General features: G+C 49.2%; 1 protein-coding gene across 2 annotated transcripts; it reads right to left on the bottom strand.

The window, feature by feature from the left end:
• Positions 1-4,576: 4,576 nt before the first annotated feature.
• Positions 4,577-16,431, bottom strand: IVD (isovaleryl-CoA dehydrogenase). 2 transcript variants are annotated; one of them, XM_069597806.1, is made up of 12 exons: positions 16,183-16,431; positions 14,584-14,673; positions 14,293-14,344; positions 12,805-12,974; positions 12,123-12,216; positions 10,985-11,121; positions 9,613-9,709; positions 8,517-8,610; positions 7,970-8,051; positions 7,283-7,387; positions 7,106-7,178; positions 4,577-6,463 (listed from the first exon to the last, which is right to left on the bottom strand). In XM_069597806.1, the coding sequence occupies exons 1-12, from the start codon at positions 16,333-16,335 to the stop codon at positions 6,330-6,332; spliced, it is 1,281 nt and encodes a 426-aa protein (XP_069453907.1). In that variant the 5' UTR covers positions 16,336-16,431; the 3' UTR covers positions 4,577-6,329. The 2 variants fall into 2 exon arrangements, with proteins under 2 accessions (XP_069453907.1, XP_069453909.1); XM_069597808.1 differs by lacking the exon at positions 7,283-7,387 and having other exon boundaries at positions 16,183-16,429.
• Between the last annotated feature and the right edge of the window lie 5,935 nt (positions 16,432-22,366).

Here is a 22,366-nt window from a genome sequence, read left to right as displayed (position 1 = left end):
TGGAGAGCAGATCCCTGCTCTCCCCAGCCAGTGTGGTCATACAAAATTCACATCCCTGCAGTCTTCATGAACAACCTTGCAATGGCCCCAACCCCACCCTTCCACTCTGGGCCAACAGCAGGATTCTGGAAAGAAAGAAAGGGCTGGGTAGGCTGCAGGCCAGTTAGGAAGGATGTAAGGTCTCACATCCCTAGCCTCTTCTCATTTCTGATTCCTCCTCCCCTGATTTAGATCTTAGAATTTAGATCTTAATTCATCTTACAATACATTTAAGTAAATCATTTTATTTTAGCAAGTAAAAAGACTTAACGTATACCCAACCTTGCCCAACCTGGCAGTATCAGGCAAGGTACACAGGTATGGACAGAAACTTTGCTACTCTGTTCCCATAAATAGAACCAGCATTTGGGGTGGGTCCTGGTTGCCCTGAAAATACTCAACTTTGCAGAGGCTGCCTCCTGAAACCCAGGCAGATGCACCCCAGGGACTCTCAAGGCAGGCCAGGCAAGTGGCCCCCATTGCAGGGCTTATCTCCCTCGGGCAGCTGCCAGCTCACGCTCCTTGCCTCCATTCCTGTGGCACATCTAACAGCCTGTCTGCTGGTGAGTGCAGCCATGTGAGCGTCTGTATGTATGCATGCATGTTTGCCCAGTGGGCACAGGGCACGGGTGTGTTTGGATGGAGATGGGCCTATCTCTGGGGCTCCCTGCATGGCCCTGCTTTTCTCTCTTCTTGTCCCTCGGTCTATTGCTGGTGAGGGAAGCCCTCTGTACTTCCTCCATTGAGCCCCTGTCCTCTGCAGAGGGAAGATATTGCCTGTGCTGAGATATCCCTGGGCCTGGAATATCGTTCCTCTCTCCAAGACAACTCCCACTTACCTGTTTAGCCTGTACTCTTCCATGTCTTCCAGGGTAAAGCTACATCAGGCTGCCTGGCAGAGTAAGTGAAACTAAAACTGTCCCTCTCTGAGGCTGGTCTGTGCTAATTCAGTGCTGGTCCAGGGCATGATTCTCAGCTTGTCCATAAAGGTTTGTTGACTATGGCTTATAGGCCTGGGCAGGAAAGCAGTGATGCACAGTCTTTTGTTATCTGACTATTCCTTTTGCTGAAAAGAAGCTCATGGTATTGGCCACGGGGCTGGTGTGCCACCTGTACCTTGGGCCACTTCTGGTGGCATCACTGTAAAAAATATAGGCATACAACAGCTTTGGAAAACAATTTGGAATTACCTAATAAAGGTGATCACGTATACCTACAACATAGAAATCCCATTCCTGGGAATGTACCTGGAGACTTGTACACATAAACCAGGAGACACATACAGAATATTTTAGAATAGCCCCAAACTGGAACCCACCCAAGTGTCCATCAACACAAGAATGGATAATTAAATTGTAGTTTCACACAATGAAACATATGATACAGGGCAAAAGTGACCAAATTAAAGCTCCACTCATTAACGGGAATGAATCTTTAAAAACTACACAATGATGAGCCAGAGAAGCAAGACAGAAGAATATATTTAATATGAGTCCCATTGCACAAAGCTTTAACAGATGATCAAAATAATACTGTTAAGGGAGACAAACAGAGGGAGGAAATCATAAAAGTGAGGAGAGGACTGTCACTAAATTCAGGATCATGAGGCACACAGGCTCCTAAAATACTCAGAATGTTCTCTTCATTGGCCTGGGTGCTGGGTACAAAGGAGTTTATTGTTGTTTTTCACACTGCATACATACATGTTATATACTCTTCTGTATATATTCAATACTATATGTTTTATTTAAGAAAAAAAAAAAAAGGATGGCGTGTGCCCTGACTCTGCCCTCTTTTCATATCCAATCTCTACGCTTGTCTTCAGCTGGCAGAGATGGAGCCGGGGTCCCTCATCACAGTTCGTTTCTGTTTCTGAGGGGGTCAGAGGACTATGGGAGGTGAGGGCCTTCCCTCTGCAGCTGGGCCCTGCTACTCCAGAGTGGGAAGGCCTGGGGGAAGCAGGGCCAGGCGAGGCCGGCTGGCTCTGCTGTCTCTGCCAACTCTGGGGATTAGGCCAGGGCTCTGGCCCACCTGTTGTTTCACTCATTCAGCATGAACATAGCCACTGAGCACTTACTGTGAGTACTGGGTGCTGTTGGGAGGGTTCAGATAAGTGAGAAATGGTCTTTGACCTCAAAGATCTGTACCATATACAGAGGTAATCACATATACAAATAACTATGATATCAATACAGGCAAAATGTGAGCTAAGTATCACATGACCTCTCATTTGCACTTTCAGTAAATGTTTGTTGAACAGCTATTATGTGCTAGAAACTGTGCTGGATAGTGAACGTAAAAAGGCAGTTCAATCACAACCTTGACCCTTAAGTTCTTAGTCTAATGCATGGGAACAGACACAGATGAGATAAATACGACAGTGGGGAAAGCCCCTGATGTAGAGATGCCCAGGAGAAGCAGGAAGAGGCCCCACTCAGAATGGGTGAGATGAGGACAGAAGACTAGGGAAGGTTGGAGAAGGGAGGCCTTTCTGAAGGAGGCAGTCCCTGAACTGAAGCTTCAGGGATGAGGAAACAAGACCAAGATGAAGGGCTAGGACATCCTCCGCAGAGGGATAAGCTGGAGCAAAGGTACAGGGTAAGAAACAGTGTCAGGAGGACTGTTTCCAGCCAGAATACAAGTACTCAGCAGGGATGGGAGAGGAGCAGCTGGAAGGGATGGCCAAGGCAGATCAGGGTCACATTTGCCTTGCAAACCTTAGATCTTATAAGTGCTGGGAGCCACTGGAGGCTTTAGGGGAGCTTGATAGTTACAATAGCTCAATACAGAGGAAGGGTTGAGGTGTATGAATTGGAAGAAGACAGGCAAGTTGTCAGGTTGATGTGGATCAAAGAACTATTCTGAAAGGCTAGCTGTGTCTGAGAGTGGGTGGTGGATGCAGGAGAGGCCATTTTCAGGAACAGCTCCTTGCCAGAGTGACCAGGTGTGTCACACAGGGCTCCCCTCTGGGACTAGTGTGGGCAGAGGCAGGGACAGCCAGAAATGTGGATGGGGCTTTGAATCATCTGATCCCAGGGCCCCACATGCTGGCCTGTGGACATGAGGCAGGTAGTGAACTTCTCATCAGTCAAACGTGTGCACTTTAAAGATCTATCTGCAATCAAACCAGTAAAGTAGCCATATCGCTTAAAAGCATGAAGTGAATTACCAACTGAAAGCTCTTAAAGATTCAAAAGGAGTTTCACCGTGGAACTGGGTGGAGGGGGGGTTTGCAGTTTTTGTTTCTTTAAATTATCATAGTTCAAAAACCATTCACATAAAACAAATAACCCCCACCCCCGCCCAAACCGGCCTTTGTTCTGAATTTATGTTCTTTTTAAATGGATAAAAAGTGGCCTTTCTTGTATGAAGCGATACAAGATAGAGAATAGTAGGCTGTCGTTGAGCCCTATGCATCTTGAGATACGAGGCTGGGAGCCGCCAGTCGCAAGCACCCTGCAGTTGTGGCGAGCGGCCGACAGGGGTCAGGAGAGCTCCACGCAGGGCTGGTGGAGCCGCGCCCGAGCCCGAGCTCGCGAGCCAGAGCCGAGCTCCGCGGTGCGCGCGACGCCTCTGGTGAGACGATCTGGCAGAGGGAGGGCCCTGGACCCTGCACCCTGGACCTGCCTTAGCCTGAGGTTCTCGACTGAGGGTCCCGGGTCTCGGTTCCGTCAGGCGGACGTGGACTGGGCGTCCGTCCCCAAATCAAAAAGAGGCGCTCCTTTCTCAGTCCCCCACGCTTGGCTGACACCAGCCTTGGCTCCACGTCTGGGCGTGGCCGGTTCACCTACGGTCTTTTCGCCTACGGTGGGCAACTCACCTGTCTTCCGGAAGCGGGCGGCGCCAACTTTGTGTCTTGCATAGGACTGTCATGATCAAGGAGTTAGTATGTCAAAATGAGACTTGAAATATTTATATAGGTGAAGAAGCATCATTACCAGGTTATGAGTTTGGGACTCAGGCCGCTGGAAGCATGTCCTCTAGGCCCCAGCTCAGCTGTTCTAAAAGGTTGCCTGTACCTCCTCATTATCCCTGGAGGTGTGATTAGGTCTGGGGCCCATATGCTGCTGCTGCTGCTGCTGCTGCTAAGTCGCTTCAGTGGTGTCCGACTCTGTGCGACCCCATGGACTGTAGCCTACCAGGCTCCTCCGTCCATGGGATTTTCCAGGCAAGAGTACTGGAGTGGGGTGCCATTGCCTTCTCTGCTGGGGTCCATATAGGAGTCCATTTTTTTTTTTCAACAGGTTGCCAAGTTTTGACAAAGGGTGTGTGCCCAGATCACACTTGGAAAACCATTCCCTTAGCTTCTGTTGCCATCAGGACAGACAGGCAAGTAGGAAAACGAAGAACGGGATGGTCGTCAGCACGGGAACTGGGCTGATAGTGACCTGCCTAAAACTGGAGTGGAAGGAGGCAGCCCCAGGAAGGAGAGGTGCTGGCAGCTAGTGCTGCAGAGTTGCACAATGCATGTAATCAACCCCACACTCCAAGAACCGCGTGGCCCCTGCTTTCCCATTGTTCACGACTCAGACTTCACTTTTTTGGCTTTACTTTAAAATATTTTTATTTCACATACAGCATCTGGAAAATCATTGTTCTCCCCACGCTGGAGGCAGAGCTACATTATCCTCACTGACTGGCTGAAATACCCCATTCTGACGTCTTTGGGCTTCCAGCCACACTTTATTATTTTGAAAAATTTATTATTATTTATTTTCTGTCTGCACCATGCGGCATGTGGGATCTTAATTCTCCAATCAGGGATTAAACTTGCACCCACTGCATTGCAAGCACAGAGTCTTAACCATTGGATTGCCAGGGAAGTCCCCAGTTACATTTTAAGCCCAGCAAGACCACCATTTTAGCCACATTCATCTCCAGCACAGTAGGGAGCAGGGTGGGAAACTAAAGGGACAGGGCCACAAGCCTCTCAGCATAGGTCTGGGCTGGGGTTGGCAAGGAACCGATAGCACCTGTCACAAGCATCAGGCTGGGAACAGCTCCTGGCTACAGGCCAGGACCAAAAGTCAGAACAGGCGCTGCTGGGCTGCGGACCAAGAAAACCAGGTCTTTTAGGGAACTCAGATGGGGTGGAACAACCCAAAACTGTCATACCCTGACTGTGCTCCATCCAAGCCCCAAGTGGGGCTCCATGCTGGCATTCTCAGAACCCCTATTTCTGCTGATCTGGATTCTAACTCCAGTTCTGATTTGGGGAAAACCAAATTGTCTTGGTCTTTTAAAAAAAACACGGGGATAGTTTCTGGCAATTTATAAGTTTCCTTCTGGCTCCAAGACTTTTTCCACTCTGGGATCCCTCCTTTCTTTAAAAATCACTGCAAGATCTGGAAAAGGGGGACTGAGTACTCCTCTCTCTTGTGGGTTGATTCCACCCCTGTGTCTCCCATCACCAGTGAGCAGGCCGGAAGCAGGGCCTGGATCAGCTGTGCTCCAAGGACACAGGGCTGGAGCCAGACAGAAGGCAGGAACAAGTAGACTGCTTCTCTCCCAAAACACCAGTTTAGAAGCAGATGGGTTTGCTTCATGATATGTTTAATACAAAATGGCAGCAGCCACTGTGGAGTGGTAACAAATAGCCACAGGGTGTCCAGAGACATGTGTGCAGGCAGCCTTGGCTGGAGTCGGGCCAGCCAACCCAGGCCTGCTGCCCAGTCAGCTGGGGGCTGTCACATGGCCAGGAATGGACAGTGGCACTGGCAGGGTAGTGCTGGAGGCATCGAGCCCAGCCTTCACGAGCATGCAGACCTCTGCCCACTGTGGATTCTGGGTGGCACAGGTGTTCTGAAATGCCTGTTCCTAGAGCTCTGCCCCAGAGTGATGGAATTCCAGCTCTAAAAAATGAGGGACGGAGGAGGCTGCAGTGGGAGTTCCCACTCACACACTGATGAAAGTTAATGCCTCATAGAAACTGGTAGAAACAAAGGCTGGGTTTTGTGGGTATTTTTCCCCATAAAGAAAAGAGACTACCAAGTTCAAATTAATGAACTTGGTAATACTTCTGGTGTACTTGAGCAGAGGGTTCCCTGACACAGGCTCATCCAAGGAAAAGGTGCCCCTCCTGGGAGGGGGAGCACCAGGCTTGGAAGTTAGAGAGCAAGGGCACAGTCACCAAAGCCCCAGAGAAGCCAGCCTGTTTCCTGAGGACTCCTTGTTAAGTCACTGCACACTTCTGAGCCGGTGGGTGGGGCCTGCTGGGAGGAGACCTGCGGCAGCTGTCCTTCCAGAGAAAGGCCTCAAGGTGCTGGGAAGCAGGGTGAAGGGTCTAGGGGTTAGCGGAAGTCTGCATTGAAAGCTCTGCCAATGACGAGCCGCCTCACTTCACTGGTCCCAGCCCCGATCTCATATAGCTTGGCATCTCTCAGAAAGCGGCCCATGGGAAAGTCATTGATGTAGCCATTGCCACCTGCAGCCATGGATGGGGCAGAGAAAAAGACAATGGGAAAAGTGATAGGCAGTGGGCAAAGCAAGGGAAGCAAACAAGATCAAGCATCTAGAAATGGGCCAGGAGGAGAGACTGATTGAAGAGAAGCAGCAAAAGGTGGTGAGAGGGAGGGTGGACGGGGATGGGGGGTGGCCGGAAGGCCACTCAAGAGTGCTGAGGACGCCAGGCAGAGGCAGGGGAACCACTGGCGGACATGGAGAAGGCAGGGGGAAGAAACTACTGACTAGTGCTTATTGGGTGCCAGGCCCAGAGAGGGGAAGTAATCTGCACCAGCCACAAAGCCAGTCAGTGGTGGAGCCAGGATTTGAACCCAGCCATCTGGCCCAAGCCTGTGCTCTTAACCACTGTGCAGCAGTGAACTGAGGCTGTTCCACCTCTGAAGTGTCTCCTTTCCCCCATTTCCCGGTGACAGGACCAGGCTGGGGAGATAAGAGGACAGTAGCAATCTGCGGCCTCTGGTGGTTTCCCATTTGCTTTTCCATGTCCTCCCGGTAACTGTACTAAAAGTACAGTTCAGCTACAGCACAGAATGAGGAGTGGAGGGGAGCCTCTTCCTGGAGGCAGCCACAGGCTCTGGGAGTAGGGAGCGGGAGGGGCACTCACCCAAACACTGGATGCCGTCCAGGGCTACCTGTGTGGCACACTCGGCCGAGTAAAGAATCACCCCTGCACAGTCCTGCGGGCGGAGGCTCCAGGTCAGCAGGGTCAGCCAGGACTGCGTGGAGGGGGCCCACCCTGCCCCTTCCCTGGTGTGTGCCATCCCCTGGGGCCGGCCCTCACCTTGGCAGTGCAGTGGCCCTCATCACAGGCCTTGGCAACATTGTAGACGTACTGACGGCAGGCCATGAGACGGGTATACATATCTGCCATCTTCCCCTGCATCAGCTGTGCCCAAAAGTAGGCCACAGGTCAGTGTGCTGGAGACAAGCTCCTCTCAGAATCGCTCCTTTGTCCGCAGTAGCAACCTGACAGCTAGGACTGGGGGCTGTCAGGCACAGAGAGGCGAGGGGACTTGCCTAGGAGGGCGACACGGCAGCGGGCCTGGAGTTCAGGCCAGAGAGCCACCGCTGAATCGCAGACCTGGTCGTCCACTCACAGACCAGAAAGCGTGCCTTGGAATTACTCCCTCCCCATGACCAACTGGGCTTCACCCTCCAACCCTCCTGGGTTAATTCACCTCAAACAAGCAGGAAGGCGACAGGAGACGGACTGCCTGACAGCTTCCAAAGCTGGGTAGCAGGCTGAGGAAACCAGGGCCCCAAGTATTCAAATTCATTTTTGTTCGTTTTTTTTCTTTTTTTGGCCACACCTCAAGGCTTGCTGGATCTTGCCGAGGCTTGCTCAGGGAACTCCTTCAAGCTCATTTTTGGACAAAGAGTAAATGCCCACAGCACATGCCCCATTTGCTCATTTGTTAAAACTTGAAACCAGAGAATGAGTACATCTTCACAAAACCATCCCACTCACCTGGAAGTGGCCTATCTTCTGGCCAAAGGCCTCCCTCATGTGCAGGTAGGGAATAGTGTGGTCGAGGACGGCCTGCATGATCCTGCGAGGAGAGAAACACTGAGGAGGGGCTTCGCTCTCATCCCACTGCCGGCTGTGTGTGTGTGGCGGGGGATGCTAGTGTGGAAACACCTGAGCGGGGGCAGCCAGGGGAAACAAGGAGCTGGTGTCCGAGGCAGGAGTAAGGAGCCTGAGGACGCTCGTTGCCCCTGCTCAGTCACCGCACTGATGCCCCAGCACCTGTGTCCCTTCCCCTGAGACCAGGTGGAGTGATGGGACCCTGCAGAGATCTAACCCAGGCATCCTGCTGCTTCAAGTTCTGAGTAACTAGTCAGGATGGCTCCTCAGGTTTTTTTGTCTGTCACCTAATGATATTTGCCTTCAGTGTGAAGACAGCAAATATGACAGGAAAGGTAAATTTTTGTCTCCGGGAGAGGATGCGCAGCAGCTGGGAGGTGGCCTGCCAAGGAGCTGTGAGAGTCCCCCCACCCCCAAGCCTTGCACTCACCCAAGGGGCCCACCGGCCAGCACCAGCCGCTCCAGGTCCAGCCCACTCATCAGCACATAGACGCCCTTACCTAGGTGGCCCAGGATGTTGGCAGCTATGGGGAAAAGTGCCGGTCAGAGGGGAGCAGGCAGTCCACAGCCTCTTCATTTTTAGAAAAGCTGCTGGGTTTAGTAACAGGGCTCTCTCACAAGCCAGGTTATGTTGAGATGGCTCAGGTCAATACAACCTTCCTCCCTCCCCAGCGAGGTCCATGGACAAAGCTGTCCAGGAGATGGGCCGTTTGGAGCTGGTGACGGAAACTGCTGAGCACATCCCCACCCTGGAAGTGAGGACACTGGGTGGCCTGGGGGGCTGTGGGCAAGAAGCTGAGTGCAAAGGGTTGACACCCCTGACCCGTCTTTAACACCAGTGGAGTTTTTTCTTGCCGACAGAGGAGCATCTGCACCGATCGCCCCTCCCTAGATGCACCTTATAATCAAAGTGCCTTCTCTCAGATGGTGGACTGCAGCAGGGAAGGGGTGGCTTCTGGCTAAGGTACAGAGCCAGCCTAACCGATCAAGTCTGTGCCCTCCGTCTCCTCAGTGCATCACAGGCTGCTGGCTCTCCCACAGCATGGCACATTTTCACTTCAGGGCAGAAACACTCATAGACTGAACTGCCTTTCCTTCACTGAGTCCAGTTCCACCCATTTATTCAGACGGCTTTTCAGCATCATTAATGATTACCTCACACTGGCTCTACCGGCAACTGTACGTACGAGGCAGTCCAAAGGATGCGAGTAGGGGAGGGCAGAGCATACCTTTCGACCCCAGAGACTGCAATGCCAGCCCCAGGCACAGTGTGTGTCCACACAGGGAGCGTCACCCATCCGTGCAGCCACAGTTGGACATGCAGCTGCAGGGGCTCTGGCCAGGAAGGATAGCTGTCCACCCTGAGACCCACACCTCTGGGCTAGCAGGCCAGGGCACAGTGGCAGGCCTACTGACTGGCCACATGCGGTTGGTGAGCTAACACTGGTGAGGCTCTCTGACCAAGAGTCAGGCTTTCTCAGCGTGTGACGGGGTCAGGACAGGGCCTCCCGCATTTTCAGACTCACCAGGAACCTCGCAGTCTTCGAAGACCAGCTCACAGGTGTTGGAGCCCCTCATCCCTAGCTTGTCCAGCTTCTTGGAGGTGCTGAAGCCCGGCATCCCCTTTATGGGAATAAAAGGAGGTCCTAATTACAGAGCACCCCCCAGGGGCCAAGGAAAGGGAAGACCCCTGGTAAGCATCCATCTTCCCATCCAGTCCCCATCCTTGCCTGATACACCAGCGTTCTACTCACCAGGCCCCTACTCTGTATGTGACTGCCCCATTCCTGGAGAAGCCGGCCCTAACACCTTACCCCAGCCTCCCTGCCATTAGCTGCATTTCCCCCAGTTCTCACAGGAGCAGTTTTTTTTCCCAGTTAAATACCTGATCCCCGGGGGCCTCCTGACTCTTCCTGGCGGTGGTTCCTTTCCTCTGGGGAAGTCACTTCTAAGACACTGCCCCAGCCCACTCAGTTCCTTTGCCCTCCTTGTCCCTCTGCTACCTGCACCTCATGGAGCCCCACCTGGGGTCAACTCAACCACCTGTGTGCTTTGCACACATCAGATGCAGAACGGTCAGGCAGGTGCCCAGCGGAGCAATGCCCTCCAGGAGGGCACTTCCCTCTCCTCCAGGAGACACATACACCTCGGCTCAGCCAGGAGAGTTCTTGTCTCGGCCACATCCATGTTCTCCAGTCCCTGTTGGACAATCTCCATCCTCTCTCCACGCAGAGTACTAGAAACCTTTACAACACTCATTCTTGGAACTGTCCACTCCCCTGTCCACCCTCCCTGGGGCCCTGGCCTCCTCCTTAGGAACCATTGGGCAGCTGGTTCCTCCACTAACACTGGCCCCCCTACCCCGCCTTGCTTCTTCTCCCTCAGTTCACCATTGTGCTTTGCTTACTCGCTCTCACATATCTCACTTTCTCCCTCTCCTATTTTGTTTTTCTCTTTACCAAAAAAAAATGGTTCAGTTTTCTCCCATTCCTAAAAGCCAACTGAAACTGCCAACTTTTCACTCTAACTCCTGCTGTCTCCCCTGTGCCTCTACTGACAATTCTTGGAACGTGCACTCTCTGGTCCCCACCAGCATCCTCCCGCTCTCATCCTGCGGGCAGCTCGCTCCAGGTCCACCCCTGATACCCCAATGGCCCTCATCTTTCAGGACATCCAGACAACCTGGCTCTGTGGACGGTTCCACTGTCCTCGGATTTGACCCCTCCTCCCCAGACTCCACTTTTTGGCTACCCTCCCTTCAGTCTCCTCTCTTGCCCCAGCCCTGTCCCAGGAGGGAGCCTTGGCAGAGCACACCACACTGATGGTGTGTACAATCACTTGAAGGAGGTCATCTCTGGTGCCATTCTCAGCCTCTCACCATAACTCCTCCACATTCACCTTCTCCACAATGAAGGCTGTGATGCCCCGAGAAGCTGGCACAACAGTCACATCAGTCTTGGCATAGACAACTAGGACATCTGCATCAGGACCGTTGGTGATCCAGAACTTGTTGCCATTCAGGACATAGTGATCTCCTAAGGAGATTGCCAGAAGAAATATCAATAATCTCAGATATGCAGATGACACCATCCTTATGGCAGAAAGCAGAGAACTAAAGAGCCTCTTGGTGAAAGTGAAAGAAGAGAGTGAAAAAGTTGGCTTAAAACTCAACATTCAAAAAACTAAGATCAAGACATCGGGTCCCATCACTTCATGGCAAATAGATGGGGAAACAAACGGAAACAGTGAGAGACTTTATTTTGGGGGGGGGCTCCAAAATCACTGCAAATGGTGACTGCAGCCATGAAATTAAGGGAAGAAAAGCTATGACTAACAGCATATTAAAAAGCAGAGACATTACTTTGCCAACAAATGTCCGTCTAGTCAAAGCTATGGTTTTTCTAGCAGTTGTGTATGGATGTGAGAGTTGGACTATAAAGAAAGCTGAGCACCAAAGAATTGATGCTTTTGAACTGTGGTGTTGCAGAAGACTCTTGAGAGTCCCTTGGACTGCAAGGAGAGCCAACCAGTCCATCCTACAGGAGATCAGTCCTGGGTGTTCATTGGAGGGACTGATGCTGAAGATGAAACTCTAATACTCTGGCCATCTGATGTGAAGAGTTGACTCATTGGGAAAGACCCTGATGCTGGGAAAGATTGAAGGAGGAAAGAGAAGGGGACGACAGAGGATGAGATGGTTGGATGGCATCACCGACTTGATGGACATGAATTTAAGCAAGCTCCAGGAGTTGGTGATGAACAGGGAACCATGGCATGCTGCAGACCACAGGGTTGCAAAGTCAGACATAACTGAGCAACTGAACTGAACTGAACTGAACTGAACTGAAGGAGAGGAAGTTGGCTACTTATACAAGCGGTGTGGGCCTGTCTTTGCCAGTCAGTCCACCATGACTTCTGTTGAGAAAAAAACTGTCCAGCTGGCAAATGCTTCTGGAAACCCAGCAGAGGCACCTCCAATCAACCCATAGGTCTGTCCCTCTGCCCATTTCAGCTCCCAAATCAAGAGCAGCCTCACCTTTCTTTTCTGCTTTCAGCTTCATGGAGACAACATCAGAGCCAGCATTGGGCTCACTCATGGCCAGGGCTCCAATGTATTCACCACTTATCAGCTGCAAGAAAAACCCCAAAGGGCCTCATTATGACCTGAAGTACCCAGTAGGGGCTCATTGGGACCACTTCTGGCCTGGTCATGTGACACCCCTACAAGTCCTCTCAGATCCGGGTACAGGAAAAGTCCTAGAAGAGAAGCTCTGTATCCACAAGGCTGAAGCTCTCTCTCCTTTTCCCATCATTCCCCTTGCAAGGGAAGCTAGTTTGAGGCTTCTGTTTCTTAAAATGCTCAAGTAAACGTTGTTCAGTGATGACTTGGGTGTTCTGGTCCTGTTTATTTTTTTGACTGAAGCATTTTAATTTTAATTTTATTTTTTTTAAAGTTTTATTTATTTATTTTTTTGCCATACCACGGGGCATATGGGATCTTCGTTCCCCCACCAGGGATTGAACCTGCGCCCCCTACAGTAGGAGCACAGAGTTTTAACTGCTGGACCACCAGGGAAAGCCCTGACTGAAGCATTTTAAAGCAAATCTCTGAGCCCTTCCTAGCCCTAGCAGGTTCAGGGCAGCCCACTACAGAAAGCAAGTCTGACCAGCCCTCCCCAGTGGGAGAGGAGTGTGTTCCTCCAGCCCCATTTCCTCACCTTGGGGAGGTACTTCTCCTTCTGGGTCTCGTTTCCATTCCGCACAATTTGGTTGATACAGAGGTTGGAGTGGGCTCCATAACTGAGCCCCACTGCTCCAGACACTCGGGATATCTCCTCCATCACCAGCACGTGTTCCAGGAAGCCCAGGCCAGAACCACCATACTGAACTGGGGGTGGGGGGTGCAGGGGAGTGGAAAAGGCAGACCAGGTTAAATGCAGACACTGTCTTACATGCTGTAGAGGAATACTGTGACAGCACCTATTCCAAGTTCCCTCTAGCAAAGTCAATAGGCTGATGGCTGTGGGCCCTGCTTGCAAGCTCACAGGATTCGTTTTAGTTTTTTCTGCCGCCTCTGGTCAACTAAGGTGTGATTCAGAAAACAGTCATTGCAACTCCTGCTTTATCTCAAACAGAGCTCTTTTTAAAAATGATTTTATTTATTTATTTGGCCACACCATGCAGTTTTTGGGATCTTAATTCCCCAACCAGGGATTGAACCCAGGCCCTTGGCAGTAAAAGCACGGAGTCCTAACCAGTGGATCACTGGGGAATTCCGTATTTCAGACAGATCTCTTAGTGAAGACAAGAAGACCTGAGCATCCACTACTCAAGAGAGCTTAAGAAGTGCATAAGTCTATATTAATTTTTAAGTGATTACATCATTACTCATGATGTAAAATTTCTACAATCAGCTTAAAATCCCAAGAATTGTCTCCAAGTGGTGAGGGGGCAGTGTAAGGAGAATATTGTGGTCCACTGTTACTCTAATGCCCAGTGAACGCAGGCCAGAGCAGGGTGGGCCATCCAGGTTTTGGCTGGTGAAGCTGCAGGCTTATCTCTTTACTGGGCACTGTAAGCCAGGCTGGCATTTGCATCAGAGGCTAACATCTGAAACAAAGCCCACCAGTTCCTTGCCTTCATCTCCTGGAAACAAGTAGGCCTATAGGAGACTTTGGACGGGCCGAGGGATAGTCTATTAAATATACCATCTGGCCACCTCACATGGAGGCTCAGATGGTTGTCCCTCTCCCAAACACCTCCCAATCTGCTTCCAAATAAGCTCTTGGGCCAAGCTGTGGGCAGAGGACACACAGGCATCCCCTACAGGGACACACTGCCCTGAGCGGTTCTGCCTTCACACTACCGGTAGGGCAGAACTTAGGGACTAGGGGAGGCAGGAAGCCTGGGGTATTAAGATCACTGCTCAATCTGGGTTTTTCTAAACTCCCCAGATCATTTGGGGGAACTTCTTAAGTGTGCAGAGTTCAAGAGTCTGGGTGACCCAAGTGAACCACACTGACCTAAATCCTTTCTCTTCTTAACATCATTGCCTAAAGAAACAGACCAGCTCATTCTTGTCTGGGTGAGACTCTGGGTTACTCTGAGTAAGAGCTTTCCTCTCTTTTCCTTCTTCTTTGGGGAATGTGTTAAAGGGCATGCAAAAAAAAAAAAAAGCTCTCTATTTGGAAAGAAACCACACTCACCAGGAGCTGTGATGCCCAAGACTCCCAGGTTCCCCAGCTGCTTCCAAAATTCCTGCCAACAGAACAGAGACGCACAGTGGGTTGTGAGAAGGCAGCCAGTCACAGGTGCCAGGCACCTCTGGAACAATGAGATGCAAGGGCTTCCCAAAAAGGGGCTGCATTCTTAGGGGCTTTTATTCACCAGAAGACTGTGTGAGTCTTGCCAGGCAACAGTACAATGCCCAGCCCAGCCCAGCCCAGCTCCCAGACTGCCCCACCCCCGTCCCTCTCAGTCTGGGCCTCACGACTTACTCGCAGGTTCTTGAACTCATTACTTTGGTCAATCTCCTGGGCCTGGGGGGCTAGATGCTCCTGAAGGAACTTAGCCACGGTCTGACGAAGCTAGAGGGAGAGAGGTGGATGGATGTTGCTGAAACAGTACATAATTGCCGCTGAGGACAGTGTCTCCACTACTGAGGCCACCTTCAGGGAAACAGGACACAAATAGCCTCACCAAACAGCATCCAACTGAGAGGCCCCACTAGTTTATGCTTCCTTAGAGGTGATCCTCACCTCTCTTTTTAAAGACTATTTTTTAAATGTCACTCCCCTATGTATATCATTCCATGGGCTTCCATTGTCTTTAAAAGACAAACTCCTTATACATGTATAATGGAATCACTTTGCCATACACCTGAAACTAACACAACGTTGTAAATTAACTATACTTCAATTTTTAATTGTAAAAAAAAAAAAAAAGACAAGCTCCTTATCCAGGACCAGAAGGCCCTGTGAGGTAAGTCCTGCAGCTCTTCTAGCCTTCCCCAGTACCCTTCTCATCTCCCATTCACTGTGCTCCAGACATGCTCCCTTCAGTTCATGGCACGTGTCAGGCTTTTTTTTTTGCTCATTAACTTTTGACTAAAAGGGATAATTCAAAAAGAGAGTAGAGCTTGTTCCTTTGAAGGAAAGCTATGACAAATCTAGATAGCATATGTTCGTTCGAAGGACTGATGCTGAAGCTGAAGCTCCAATACTCTGGCCACCTGATGCAAGGAACTGACTCACTGGAAAAGACCCTGATACTGGGAAAGATTGAAGGCGGGAGAAGGGGACGACAGAGGATGAGACGGTTGGATGGCATCACCGACTCAATGGACACAAGTTTGAGCAAACTCCAGGAGATATTGAAGGACAGGGATAACAACAACAAAAGAGACTAGAAACTCCTTCTGGCAGGAAATCTTGAGAGCTGGGATTGGCACTTCCTGCCTGAGATGATTCAAAGCTGGGTCTGCTGCCTAATGCAACTGGATTTTTGGAGTTTTCAGCAAGCTTAGGCACCTGCTGAGGACCACCGGAGAATCACATTTCTTGTAAATTCAAGTCAGTGTCCAAGTGAACAGTCTCCTTCCACCAGGAATAACTCTGGTTCCGCTTCATTTGTAACAACCTCTTTCAAGTTTTTTCAGCTTTGTACTTTGACCCCATAGGTCGAAGAAATAGCCAAACTCCCTTGTTCATTTCAACTCCACCCTCAACCCCAAGGTGTGTATTTGAAAACGATTTAATGGTGATGACTAACCAGGTTTGAGAACCACAGCCTTAGACAGTAGTGAGGTGTAAGAGGACTTCAGAGAGACTGACGGTCCTATTGGCAAACGAGGGTAATCCTCTGCCGATTCACCAAAACATCCCCTCATGCTCCCCCCACTCCTGTCTCCTCGCCTAACTTCCGTAACCAGGCCTTGATACTTCCACAGACGGGAGGCTCGGGCCCGCGGCCGCCCCCCGCGCTGGCGCGCTCAGAGTCCCCAGATCATTCATTGCTACTGGGTGAGCGCCAGGCAGAAAAGCGCCCGGGTGACCACCGACCACGGTAAGGGGCAGAAGGAGGGTGAACCTCCCTACCTGCTTCTGCTCCTCGTTCAGCCCATTGATTGCATCGTCTACGGGCAACAGCGAGTTGGTCCGCTGGGTAATCAGTCCAGCAAGCGACTGCAGCGGCGGTCGTATCCTCCAGCTCGCCACACGCCGACCCAGTAACCAAGCTGCAGTCGCCATTTCTGCCTTGTCCCTGGAGCGGGAGCCCACGCAGCTGAGACTCAGCTCTGCTAGCTCCACCAATCCCGACTTCGCTGCCGCCACCCAATCGGCGAGGGGGTGGGGGGTCTCCAGGAGCCAATCATCCTCAGCTGACTGCCAAAGCACAAGCTATCCAGGCACCAGCCAATCAGGCACAAACCCGGCGAGGTGGGTGTGCTCTGTGGGGAAGCTGGATCTGCCAGCGACTTGTCCGGGTTGCGTTGTTGTTTTTTTTTAAGTGGAAGAGCAGAAAGTCTTTTTGAGTAGAGGATGCAGTATCTCCGCGGCGTTAAAAATAGCAGTACCAGCATGCTTGGGGCTGGTGCATGGGGATGACCCAGAAAGATGTTATGGGGAGGGAGGTGGGAGGGGGGTTCATGTTTGGGAATGCATGTAAGAATTAAAGATTTTAAAATTAAAAAAAAAAAAAAAAGCTTTTCTCACTAAAAAAAAAAAAAATAGCAGTACCTAACTGCAGACATCTGTGGGAAAACAACTGTTAAAACCATAATCAGGAAATTCGCTGAACGACCCTCAACGCTTCCACTCACCGAGGAAGGTTCGATTCCTGGTGGGAGAAATAGGATCTCGCCCGCCAGAGACCCAGGTTTGATCCCTGGGTGGGGAAGGTCCCCTGGAGAAGAGAATGGTAACCCTCTCCAGTATTCTTGCCTGGAGAATTCCACGGACAGCGGAGCCTGGAGGGCTAGAGTTCACAGGGTCGCAAAGAGTCGGAGAAGACTGAGCGACTAACACTCACTTTTTCACTTTTGACGCTGGCGGGGCCAAAATAGTTAATAACCACAGTTCAGTTCAGTTCAGTCGCTCAGTCGTGTCCGACTCTTTGCGACCCCATGAATTGCAGCACGCCAGGCCTCGCTGTCCATCACCAACTCCCGAAGTCCACCCAAACCCATGTCCGTTGAGTTGGTGATTCCATCCAACCATCTCATCCTCTGTCGTCCCCTTCTCCTGCCCTCAATCTTTCCCAGCATCAGGGTCTTTTCAAATGAGTCAGCTCTTCACATGAGGTGGCCAAAGTATTGGAGTTTCAGCTTTAACATCAGTCCTACCAATGAACACCCAGGGCTGATCTCCTTCAGAATGGACTGGTTGGATCTCCTTGCAGTCCAAAGGACTCTCAAGAGTCTTCTCCAACAGCACAGTTCAAAAGCATCAATTCTTCGGCGCTCAGCTTTCTTTATAGTCTAACTCTCACATCCATACATGACCACTGGAAAAACCATAGCCTTGACTAAACAGACCTTTGTTGACAAAGTAATATCTCTGCTTTTTAATAGGCTGTCTAGCTTGGTCATAACTTTCCTTCCAAGGAGTAAGTGTCTTTTAATTTCATGGCTGCAATCACCATCTACAGTGATTTTGGAGCCCAGAAAAATTAAGTCAGCCACTGTTTCCCTATCTGTTTGCCATCAAGTGATGGGACCAGATGCCATGATCTTAGTTTTCTGAATGTTGAGCTTTAAACCAACTTTTTCACTCTCCTCTTTCACTTTCATCAAGAGGCTCTTTAGTTCTTCACTTTCTGCCCTAACAGCCACAACAAAACTGCAAATGGAAAAAGACAGAATGCCCCGTCCTTGGCAATACATTGTCAGAGTAAATCTAGGAGAAGAACCCTTGCTCTAGGGTGCATGCTGGTTATAACTCAGGAAAACTTGCTTTATTATGTAGCAGAGGTTGACTTTGATATAATTTTATGGGAAAGGGGTTGTTAAGGAGTTGCTTCCAAATTAATGTACCTAAGAACAGAAGTCAGGGCTTATTTTTAACAGGGGTGAGGTAGGGGTGGACCCAACTCAGGTTGGGCTGCTTCCCACTGGAAAGACTTGCATTGGTTGGATAGAAAGGATTGGTTTATTCAGAGGGCAACCTGGGTTGAAGGCAGATTCTTGTCCAAGAACCAACTCTGTGAAGATTCTGCACTAACTGAATGTTTTTAAAGGGAAAGAGCGGGGAAGCTAACTGCAGTTAACCATTTGGGGCTGTGGGTCAGGGGATGGGGATCAGAGTCTTCCTGATCTTCCACTATGTGCAGACTTTCTTCTCAACGGTTGGTGGTGAGGTAACAGGGTTATTCCAGAAATCTGGTGCTCAGCCTAAAGTTACTGTTCTCCACAAGGGTGGCCTTAGTTCCAGCAGAAGAGCTCAAAGATATTGTTAGGTATATTCCTTGAGGAGGAACCAGTCCCCTGCTTTGTTATTGTACTATAATTTCTTGACTGCTCCTTTGTTTCTGCCGTCCCTCATTTTTCTGTTTCAGTTCAGTTCAGTCACTCAATCGTGTCCGACTCCTTGCGACCCCATGAACTGCAGCACGCCAGGCCTCCCTGTCCATCACCATCTCCTGGAGTTCACTTAAACTCATGTCCATTGAGTCGGTGATGCCATCCAGCCATCTCATCCTCTGTTGTCCCCTTCTCCTCCTGCCCCCAATCCCTCCCAGCATCAGAGTCTTTTCCAATGAATCAACTTTTCCCATCAGGTGGCCAAAGTATTGGAGTTTCAGCTTTAACATCATTCCTTCCAAAGAATACCCAGGACTGATCTACTTTAGGATGGATTGGTTGGATCTCCTTGCAGTCCAAGGGACTCTCAAGAGTCTTCTCCAATACCACAGTTCAAAAGCATCAATTCTTCGGCGCTCAGCTTTCTTCACAGTCCAGCTCTCACATCCATACATGACTACTGGAAAAACCATAGCCTTGACTAAATGGACCTTAGTTGGGAAAGTAATGTCTCTGCTTTTGAATATGCTCTCTATGTTGGTCATAACTTTTCTTCCAAGGAGTAAGCGTCTTTTAATTTCATGGCTGCAATCACCATCTGCAGTGATTTTGGAGCCCCAAAAAATAAAGTCTGACACTGTTTCCACTGTTTCCCCATCTATTTCCCATGAAGTGATGGGACCAGATGCCATGATCTTAGTTCTCTGAATATTGAGCTTTAAGCCAACTTTTTCATTCTCCTCTTTCACTTTCATCAAGAGGCTTTTTAGTTCCTCTTCACTTTCTACCATAAGGGTGGTGTCATCTGCACATCTGAGGTTACTGATATTTCTCCTGGCAATCTTAATTTCAGCTTGGGCGTCTTCCAGCCCAGAGTTTCTCATGATGTACTCTGTATAGAAGTTAAATAAGCAGGGTGACACTATACAGCCTTGATGTACTCCTTTTCCTATTTGGAACCAGTCTGTTGTTCCATGTCCAGTTGTAACTGTTGCTTCCTGACCTGCATATAGGTTTCTCAAGAGGCAGGTCAGGTGATCTGGTATTCCCAATCTCTTTCAGAATTTTCCACAGTTTATTGTGATTTTTCTGTTTAGCAACTGTTTAAACCTGCCCTTTGGCACTCAGGGAAGGTCTAGGAGGCTGAAGCCTCTTTACTACCAATAAGAAACAGGGACATAGAAAGGATTTGTACCCATCACAGGGTCCTAATCTTGCCTCCCTGTCCACCAATGCCAAATAGATATATGGAGACAGGGTTTGGAGGAAACAGAAAAGAGTGGCTTTATTATTTTTGCCAGGCAAAAGGGAAACACAGCAGACTAGTGCCTCAAGAACTGTGCTCCCCTTTTTGGGAATAGGGAGAGGTTTTATATCCTCTTGGAGGTCTTGTTTTATTTTTTTTTCTCTTGCAGAGTTTCTGATGGCCACAGCTTGCATCAGACAACTTAGCAACTGATCTTGTGTCCCTGAGGTTATCAGCCCATGACCTTCTTTCTGAAATGCAGAATGCTACAAGAGAGTGTAGGGGGAAAGAATGCCAAGTCCAGAGGGTAATCTATACAGAGTCAGAGATTCATTAGCTTTGTGCAGTACAAGTCCAGCTACAAGTGTTTGCTAGTTGTAACAGGTAAAGAATAATGGAGATTGTTTAAGTCTTGTAGGCCTGTTTGGCTGTTATGTGCCAAAGGCTGTTCACTCACCTCTGTTTTTGCTGCAACAACACTCCATTTCAGGGAGGCAGAAAGGAAGATTCATGTATGAGGGAAAAGAGGAGAGCTGATAGAATTCAGCTTCTGTCCCTTTCCCTGCTTTGCAGTTCCACTTCTGTTGTGTGTGTGTGTGCATGTGTGTGTTTAGGGGTGGGGGATGGTGTCAATGGTCTTGAACAATTCATCTCAGATAGTTTAGTGCCCTGAGTCCAGGAACAGTGTTGCAATCCTGCTACCTAGATATGGAATTTAGACAAGTTTCTTGGATCTTTTCAGACTTTACTTCATTTTATATATATATATATATATATATATATATATATATATATATATATATATATATATATAGGCTGTGCCACACAGCTTGTGAAATCTTAGTTCACAGTTTGGGGGTTCAACCTGTGCCCTTGGCAGTGGGGGTGCAGAATCCTAACCACTGGACTGCCAGGGAATTCCCTTTCATTGTCTTTATTTTTTAAATTTTTTTATTTTCTATTTTTTCCCTATTTTTTGGCTGCAGTGCAGCATGCAACTTTTAGTTCCCCATCCAGGGAAGGAACCTGTGTCCCCTGCAATGAAAGCCCAATATGTTAACCACTGGACTGCCAGGCAAGTCTCTCCTTTTATCATTTTTAAATGAAAATAAGACCACCTATTGCAAAGAGGAATAAAGGAAATTACATATTTAATAGCAATGCTTTTTGATCCTTCTTACAGTGGAAGAGCAGAGAGATCAGGATAGGGATGCTCAGAAAAAAAGAGGATACAAAACAGCCAAAGAAGGAGAAGAGAAAGGAGGAGAAGCAATGATGACTTATGAGGTCTTTTCTAATCTAGTCACTGTTTCTGATAATTTCTGATTTGTCTTTTGCAGTGAAGCCATTTTATCTTTCCCTTACTTTGAGGCTTCCAGGTGCCGATTAAAATGTCTCCATTCTAGCTGTTTGATTGTAAGCCTGCTTTTTCTAATTTAGTGTGCAAATAAACCAACTTAGGTAAATCAAAAGTGCCCCATTTTAGCCATCTCAGGAACAAATGATTTTTGGTCAGACATTGCCATTAAGTTACATACTTGCAAGTGTCAGTTTCTTAGGTGTTATACATAAACCCAGCTGAAGTTCCTATAGGTGGCTGGTTATCTAAGAGCTGCTGGGCCCTTGAGGCACAAGTTCCCATTATTGATTTGGTAGTCTGGTTCAGGTGTGAGATACCATCTGAACAATTTTCTGAGGACAGTGTGGTGGACTGGATGTGCACTAGTTTCCCCAGGAGTTACCCTTGGGTCAGTGCGTCTCTGTCACGTCTCAGTTTCCCCTGAGACTGTCATGCGTGCTTGGAGCACTAAATTATCAGCGTCTGTGGTGCCCCCCAGAGGAGCAGTATTTGCTTCATGGTCATTCGAGGGTTCCTAGCAGGTTCCCTTGTAGGACCACTGCACGTGGTGAGGATTGACACATCTGAGGGTAGCCTGTGGCCGATAGGAGCAAAATGTCCCTTTATTCTTCAGAGCTGAAGAACTCTCTCTCATTTCACTAACAAAAAACTTTGTTCAGACCATGTATCAATTTACCCTTTTTCTTTAGTTTAAGTTGAACTTAACACAAATCAGCCACCTATGTTTTCCCTGGACTTCCTCTGCAGATCCCCCTGGGACTCTGCCTAGGACGTGCATGAGTGCCCCTTAAGATGAATAAAAACTAGTCCAAATCAAACTTTCAGGATCATCACAATGCATACCTGAGCTCTGGATGTATGAGGAGAACTCACCAGAACACCTGGTGAGAGACGCTGAGAAGCTAGTGAGGCTCAAAATGCCCATGCTGGTACTGAGTGCCAATTTGAGGTGTCTTCCAGGTATCTTCTGGTGGGTGTCTCTGGTATCCTACCCACTATACCAAGTGTATATCAATGAAAAATTAATCAAGAGTCAATCTATGAAAGAAATTTGAGCCAAATTTGAGGACTGTAACCCTCAAATTTGGGTTCTGAGAACTGTTCTGCCTGTGAGAAGTCAGTTACATAAACTTTTTGAGACAGAGGGCCATACAT

Source organism: Ovis canadensis, chromosome 7, assembly GCF_042477335.2.
Source record: "Ovis canadensis isolate MfBH-ARS-UI-01 breed Bighorn chromosome 7, ARS-UI_OviCan_v2, whole genome shotgun sequence".
In the NCBI taxonomy this organism is placed as follows: Eukaryota; Metazoa; Chordata; class Mammalia; order Artiodactyla; family Bovidae; genus Ovis; species Ovis canadensis.
The sequence above is the reverse complement of the archived record's forward strand: the minus strand, read 5'-3'. Positions and strand labels throughout refer to the sequence as shown.